The sequence below is a fragment of the Siphateles boraxobius genome, unplaced genomic scaffold (genome assembly GCF_051911475.1).
Source record: "Siphateles boraxobius isolate OS27281-9 unplaced genomic scaffold, OSU_SipBor_1 16, whole genome shotgun sequence".
NCBI classification, from domain to species: Eukaryota; Metazoa; Chordata; class Actinopteri; order Cypriniformes; family Leuciscidae; genus Siphateles; species Siphateles boraxobius.
Window position 1 is genome coordinate 4,662,701 of NW_027508766.1, and position 7,917 is coordinate 4,670,617.

Consider the following 7,917-nt stretch of genomic DNA (forward strand, 5'->3'; position numbering starts at 1 on the left):
TAAACTTCTGTCCGCAACACTTATTAACGATTAACCAATACCCACTTCAGATTGACAACACAGGGTACTAGACCTGCGTGAGCACCAGAATGTGTTTGTCTTCCATGAGCGTAATATCCCTCAGGAGTGCATGTGAATTGGTTTGGCAAACGCAGCTAATGTGGCATGTGTAATTGGACAGTCCCTTAAAAGTGTTAAAGTGTGTTTGCGCACAGGTTTAGTTTTCCGCTGATTCAGGGAAAGACTGCATAACCTGTCTAAACGCATGTATAAAAGTGAGAAGGACTCGCTGTTCATCCCAAGCAATCTCTCCTCTACCATCTCTACCATTCCTTGTCCTCTGCTTCAAGAAGAGGTAAGTGACCAGCAAGGATGTTAATCAACAGAAAATCCTATTGTAACTGGTGTACTGTTGATGCAACTTTGTGCATTTAGATGTACGCTTGTTTTATCATTAAAAGAGCATATATCTGTTTTTCTGTCAGCGTGACCATGGCAGTGTGGCTCCAGGCTGGTGCTCTGTTGTTCCTGTTGGCAGTCTCCAGTGTGAACGCTAACGCAGGGGCGCCGCAGCACTTGTGTGGATCTCATCTGGTCGATGCCCTCTACCTGGTCTGTGGTCCAACAGGCTTTTTCTACAACCCCAAGAGAGATGTTGACCCTCTTCTGGGTAAGAAAGACTATGTTTCTAGTAAAGGAGCTTTGAAAAGTAGTGCTGTTCTCTACTCTGGATAAGAATGATAAAATTATAAGAAAGTAATAATACTCGGGATACTGCAAAGACATTCGACATATACTGTAAGTAATGTATTTGATTTTGTAAGTGTACCTCAGCCAACATTGCACTGTGGGGCCAATGTAGGCACGAGATGTATACTGTAGGCTCTACATGGGTTTGTCTGCGGGTTCCTTGTCAGCCCTATCCGAATTAGTGTATATCATGCCCATAGTCTATTGTGCGCCTTTGAAATGCAATAAGACTGAGAAATAATGCTGATTAAAGCTGGTTTTCATAATAATAATGTAAGCTTTTTAATTAAATGACCTGCAGAAAGGTAACAGAGAACCTGAAAATGAATTGTACCCCATATCAGAGGGTGATGTCTAAAGTAATGATCACTGTGAAAGACTCGAAGACAAATAATGAAATGTACACTACTGTTCAAAATGTTGGGGTTGGAAAGATTTTTCAATGTATTTGAAAGAAGGCTGAATTTATTTGATCAAAAATACAGTAAAAATTATAATATTGAGAAATATTATCACATTAAAATAACGGTTTTCTATTTTGTTATGTTTAAAACGTAATTTATTCCTGTGATGGCAAAGCTGAATTTTTCTTCAGTGTCACATGATCCTTCCGAAATCACTCTAATATGCTGATTTGCTGCTCAAAAAACATTAATTATTATCAGGATTCTTTGTAACATTATATTTCTCATCAAGGCTAGGCATATTATGGTGCTTTTCAGAATTATTTTAACCCCAGTGTCAATGAATAAAGGTTTGATCTGATTGTCTGAATTTTTCTTTATCCAAATGAATGGCGAACTACAAAGAATCAACTTCAAAATAAGAATTGGCTCAGTTGTACTCTAATATTAGGCTAGACTAATGTCAAGTTTTTCCCTATTGTTGTATTTTTCCCCAGGTTTCCTTCCTTCTAAATCTGCCCAGGAAACTGAGGTGGCTGACTTTGCATTTAAAGATCATGCTGAGCTGATAAGGAAGAGAGGCATTGTGGAGCAGTGCTGCCACAAACCCTGCAGCATCTTTGAGCTGCAGAATTACTGTAATTAAAGAACCTACATGTCCTGTGACTGTGGTTGAGGCTGTCAATGACTGCACCACCTGTTTGCACACAGGCATCAGCCTTAATGCTCTTGATTGTTTTTTCATAGAAAATAAAATGTTATCAAATGAATGTAGGAGTTTTTGTTTTGATTTAAAATTCCAGTCATTTAAAGGTGCTGTATGTAATCACACTAGGGCACGGTAAGACAACTGTACCTAGTCTGAAAACACCCTAACATTCTAAGTGGACAATTTAAATTATAAATGGACACCAAATTGTAGGCTACAATGTTTCATATTTCCTGAATACAAGGTTTATTTTATTAAGTTGTGGGAAAATATGGAAAATACATATGTTATGAAAAACTAAAGGTGTCAAAATGTATCAACTACAATTAGTTGCCTATACTATAGACTTGCCACCTCTTAAGACACACACATAATTCTGACTATATAAAGCCTCATATTTGATGATTATAAATATTAAATATAGGTATTGCTGTAAGGACATGAGATAATCAGATAAGCATGTTTTCATAACCTCCTGTTAAATAGTACAGTACTGTCTAAATTAAAAATACACAATGGTATTGTTGGAAAGATAACTGTTTATAAATTCACTATTTTGCGGATTTCGTTTTGAAAAAACTTAAGGATGCAAAAAATTGTCCAAAAGTGACAGTAAAGACATTTATAATGTTACAAAAGATTTCTATCTCCAGATCCAGCCTTGACAACACTCTCCACACCTTTCTCTTTCTCGTCCTCATCCTCTTCCTCCTAGTCCACTACCTCTTACACATACTCTTCCTTCCCTCTCCTCAGTTTGATTCCATCTATTGTTCGTAATATCAACCTTCAATGCACCTGTGCACCCTGAGCTGGCTTATTTTGTATAGTTGGTTTGTTCACGTCATTAGAAATGTGTGAATAATTTTGAGCCGTTGTGTGATGACAACTGTGTTTTAGTTGTGTTTAACTTTAGCCTGCCTGTGTTAAGAGTTTTGCATGTGCATCACAGTGCGAATTCAGAAAAACGATTTCATTATAACGACAGTAGGCCTATATATATATATATATATATATATATATATATATATATATATATATATACAGGTCCTTCTCAAAAAATTAGCATATTGTGATAAAGTTCATTATTTTACATAATGTAATGATAAAAATTAAACTTTCATATGTTTTAGATTCATTGCACACCAACTGAAATATTTCAGGTCTTTTATTGTTTTAATACTGATGATTTTGGCATCCAGCTCATGAAAACCCAAAATTCCTATCTCAAAAAATTAGCATATTTCATCCGACCAATAAAAGAAGTGTTTTTAATACAAAAAAAGTCAACCTTCAAATAATTATGTTCAGTTATGCTCTCAAAACTTGGTCGGGAATCCTTTTGCAGAAATGACTGCTTCAATGCGGCGTGGCATGGAGGCAATCAGCCTGTGGCACTGCTGAGGTGTTATGGAGGCCCAGGATGCTTCGATAGCGGCCTTAAGCTCATCCAGAGTGTTGGGTCTTGCGTCTCTCAACTTTCTCTTCACAATATCCCACAGATTCTCTATGGGGTTCAGGTCAGGAGAGTTGGCAGGCCAATTGAGCACAGTAATACCATGGTCAGTAAACCATTTACCAGTGGTTTTGGCACTGTGAGCAGGTGCCAGGTCGTGCTGAAAAATTAAATCTTCATCTCCATAAAGCTTTTCAGCAGATGGAAGCATGAAGTGCTCCAAAATCTCCTGATAGCTAGCTGCATTGACCCTGCCCTTGATAAAAGACAGTGGACCAACACCAGCAGCTGACATGGCACTCCAGACCATCACTGACTGTGGGTACTTGACACTGGACTTCAGGCATTTTGGCATTTCCTTCTCCCCAGTCTTCCTCCAGACTCTGGCACCTTGATTTCCGAATGACATGCAAGATTTGCTTTCATCCGAAAAAAGTACTTTGGACCACTGAGCAACAGTCCAGGTCAGGCGCTTCTGCCGCTGTTTCTGGTTCAAAAGTGGCTTGACCTGGGGAATGCGGCACCTGTAGCCCATTTCCTGCACACGCCTGTGCACGGTGGCTCTGGATGTTTCTACTCCAGACTCAGTCCACTGCTTCCGCAGGTCCCCCAAGGTCTGGAATCGGTCCTTCTCCACAATCTTCCTCAGGGTCCGGTCACCTCTTCTCGTTGTGCAGCGTTTTTTGCCAAACTTTTTCCTTCCCACAGACTTCCCACTGAGGTGCCTTGATACAGCACTCTGGGAACAGCCAATTTGTTCAGAAATTTCTTTCTGTGTCTTACCCTCTTGCTTGAGGGTGTCAGTGATGGCCTTCTGGACAGCAGTCAGGTCGGCAGTCTTACCCATGATTGCGATTTTGAGTAATGAAACAGGCTGGGAGTTTTTAAAAGCCTCAGGAATCTTTTGCAGGTGTTTAGAGTTAATTAGTTGATTCAGATGATTAGGTTAATAGCTCGTTTAGAGACCCTTTTCATGATATGATAATTTTGTGAAATAGGAATTTTGGGTTTTCATGAGCTGGATGCCAAAATCATCAGTATTAAAACAATAAAAGACTTGAAATATTTCACTTGGTGTGCAATGAATCTAAAATATATGAAAGTTTAATTTTTACATAATGGAAAATAATGAACTTTATCACAATTTGCAAATTTTTTGAGAAGGACCTGTATACCAATGCCTTCTAGTACTTTCTTCAATCTGTCTCCAGTGGGTTGGGTTAATCCAAAAAAGTGAAAACAGGGGGGTGTTCTGAAGACAGGCTGTTACCTGTGAAACAGGGGTGCTCTGAAAACACCCCCTTTAGCAATTAGTGCTTTTCCACCTGATGAAAGGAACACGTCAAAAATCGACCAATCAGAATTTTGGTTGATCCAGAACGTATCGACCAATAAATAGACTAATCGACTGGGAGATTACAGCCCTATGAAAAACCTGCTAAATTTGTTGGAAAAAACAACGACAAAAAACAGCAGGATTGCGAGGCCCCCATAGTGGCGCGATGCCCTGTGCGGTTGTACAGTTTGCACAGCCCTTGCGACGGCTCTGCTTACATCTGACATCCAGTTTTCAGTGCACATGTTTCGGATGTGTGTGCTCAGAAAACTATATATCAGAAGTTTAGACTGATTTGGCTTTAAAACACATGCAGTAATGAACTTTCATGATGAGGAAGAACTGCTATGTCACGTGACCACGATTGAGATTATAATCAAAACCAGAAACCAAAACAGATGTTTTAGTTTTTGGCAGAGTAGCCTATTGGAGGAACGAGATGTACAGGCTCCGCTCTCTTCTGGAAAGCGGGAATTTTTTTTTACAGTCTATGGGTATGAGCAGCAGCTCATTTGCATTTAAAGATACATGCAGGGAAACATCATGTTTTTTCTTCCAATCAAAAATGGTCATTTACAACATGGTATATTAAATTATATCTGTGGGATATTTTGAGCTGAAACTTCACAGACACATTCTGGCGACAACTGAGACTTAAGTATATTACATCTTGTAAAAAGATAAAAGGCCCCCTTACGGACAGACAGCAGCAGGTTATATAAGGCTGACTTTAAGACCTAATTCATAATGTTTGAGGAGATTTCTCTTACAACTGTTTAGCTTCACCGCAGACACAATAGATTGTGTTTACGTCAATGTACTCGGAAACACATTCTCATTTTTGTGTTTTTTTGTATTCTTATTTGCATTCTCATCCTCAGCCTTTATGACATCACAAATCTTTATGACAATTAGAACATCTCACCAATTACAGTATTTGAAGGCGTGAAAGTCTCTTGCTCATTTTGTAGGTTGACGTTTTCAAAGTTCACTACAAGTGAAAGTGTTTGATAGAGTGTGTACATGAACTCTGTGTCTTATTCAAATACCAACACCTTAGAGAATGGCTGATTCTTCACTTATATGAACTTCTGTTCTTCATTTTTATAACAGAATTATAACAATTTATAACAGAAGCATTGTCCCAAATATGCAGTCATTATCACACCAAACATTTTAGAGTGACAATTTAAATGTCAGAAATGAAATTAAAGATTTTTAATCACAGCATGATCTGATGATAGCTTTATTAGGTGTCATTATCAAACCGTTAATATGTGGGAATTTAAATTAAGAAACAAATCGAATAACATTGATTAGAGAAGTCAAACGTGCCCCTAAATGAAGAACCACTCTAATTTAAGGGTGCAATATTTTATTCATAATATATATTTGATTTAATATGTAGCTCCAAATTCTGAAGTCCTCCCTGTTGCTGAGGAACAGCTGGAGCAGGACATCCTGTACAAGGGTAAGAATAATCAATGAATGAGAATTAGAAAAGGTTTTTATATGTGTATATAAACACTATATTGCCAAAAGTATTGGGACACCCTTCCAAATAATTGAATTCAGGTGTTCCAATCACTTCTATGGCCACAGTTGTATAAAACCAAGAACCCAGGTATGCAGACTGCTTAACATTTGTAAAAGAATGGGTCGCTCTGAGGAGCTCAGTTAATTCAAGAGTGGTACCGTGATAGGTTGCCACCTGTGAAATAAGTCCATTCGTGAATTTTTCTCACTAATAAATATTCCACGGTCAACTGTTCATGGTATTAAACAAAGTCGAGGCAACAGCAACTCAGTCACGAAGTGGTAGGCCACATAAAATCACATGCTGAGGTGCACCATGTCACCAATTTTCTGCAGAGTCAATAGCTACAGTCCTCCAAACTTTGTGTGGCATTCAGATTAGCTCAAGAACAGTGGGTAGAGAGCTTCATGGAATGGCTTTCCATGGCCGAGCAGCTGCCTTCAAGCCTTACATCACCAAGTGCAATGCAAATCGTTGGATGCAATGGAGTAAAGCACACCGCCACTGGACTCTAGAGCTGTGGAGACATGTTCTCTGGAGTGACGAATCACACTTCTCTGTTTGGCAATCCGATGGACGAGTTTGGGTTTGACGGTTGCCAGAAGAACGGTACTATTGTGCAAAATGTAAAGTTTGGTGGAGGGGGATTATGCTGTGGAGTTGTTTTTCAGCAGTTGGGCTTGGCCCCTTAGTTCCAGTGAAAGGAACTCTTAATGCTTCAGTATACCAAGACATTTTGGACAATTTCATGCTCCCAACTTTGTGGGAAAAGTTTGGGGATGGCCCCTTCCTGTTCCAACATGACTGCGCACCAGTGCACAAAGCAAGGTCCATAAAGACATGGATAAGTGAGTTTGGTGTGGAGGAACTTGACTGGCCTGCACAGAGTCCTGACCTCAACCTGTTAGAACACCTTTGGGATGAATTAAAGCGGAGACTGCAAGCCAGGCCTTCTCTTCCAACATCAGTGCCTGACCTCACAAATGCGCATCTAAAAGAATGGTAAAAAATTCCAATAAAAACATTACTAAACCTTGTGGAAAACCTTCCCAGAAGAGTTGAAGCCGTTATAGCTGTAGAGGGTGAGCCAACTCCATATTAAATTTGATTGACTTTGGGTGAAGAAATCTGCCTTCAAAGTAGTGTGTTATGAACCACTTTGGTAATTTGCTCACAGAAATGCATCCTATATATAGTCAAAATGTACTGTACTGTTCTCCAAAGGTTGAGTTCAACGGCAGGTACCACGCAAAGTCGACTAGGGATTGTCATGTTCGTAATGGTGTGGGGAGGTTATCCCACAGCTCACAACCTACTCACGATCTTTGCAAACATCTGAAGCAGTTCTGGCCTGTCACAAGGTGAGATCTTCATCAAAGAACAAAGAGGGATAATTTGAGTTGCAAATCATACAAAAAAGACCTGTAGCTTCAAAGAGAGCAGGTGTAAAATAAAATAATCTAATAATCAGATGTGTCTCTAATTTTTTTGCACAGAAAGCTGCCAGATGATTTGCACTTGTCTGCAGCCTAAGCCACAGAAAAGACTGAGAATCTCATTCTGGAGATGCAGCATCATGACTGGTGTAAGGTACTGAGTTTAGCTAAGGGTTTTTTAATTTAATTAAATTTTTGTTTTGTTTTTTCATCAGTCATATAATCATCATTAACTTGTTACCAAGTCAAATTTGCACTGAATATAATATCGCTGATATATATTGGTTTC

The 7,917-nt window shown here is 39.0% G+C and overlaps 1 protein-coding gene across 1 annotated transcript; it reads left to right on the forward strand.

Annotated features, from left to right (window-relative positions):
- Window positions 1-215: 215 nt before the first annotated feature.
- On the forward strand, window positions 216-1,924 carry ins (preproinsulin). Its single transcript, XM_077231001.1, has 3 exons — window positions 216-355; window positions 486-670; window positions 1,652-1,924. The coding sequence occupies exons 2-3, from the start codon at window positions 493-495 to the stop codon at window positions 1,798-1,800; spliced, it is 327 nt and encodes a 108-aa protein (XP_077087116.1). The 5' UTR covers window positions 216-355; window positions 486-492; the 3' UTR covers window positions 1,801-1,924.
- Window positions 1,925-7,917: the final 5,993 nt, after the last annotated feature.

Bases quoted from the DNA above. Each gene is read 5' to 3' on its own strand.
- ins (XM_077231001.1), top strand. From the start codon at position 493: ATGGCAGTGTGGCTCCAGGCTGGTGCTCTGTTGTTCCTGTTGGCAGTC. The intron at 671-1,651 runs GTAAGAAAGACT...ATTTTTCCCCAG, and splicing joins AGATGTTGACCCTCTTCTGG to GTTTCCTTCCTTCTAAATCT.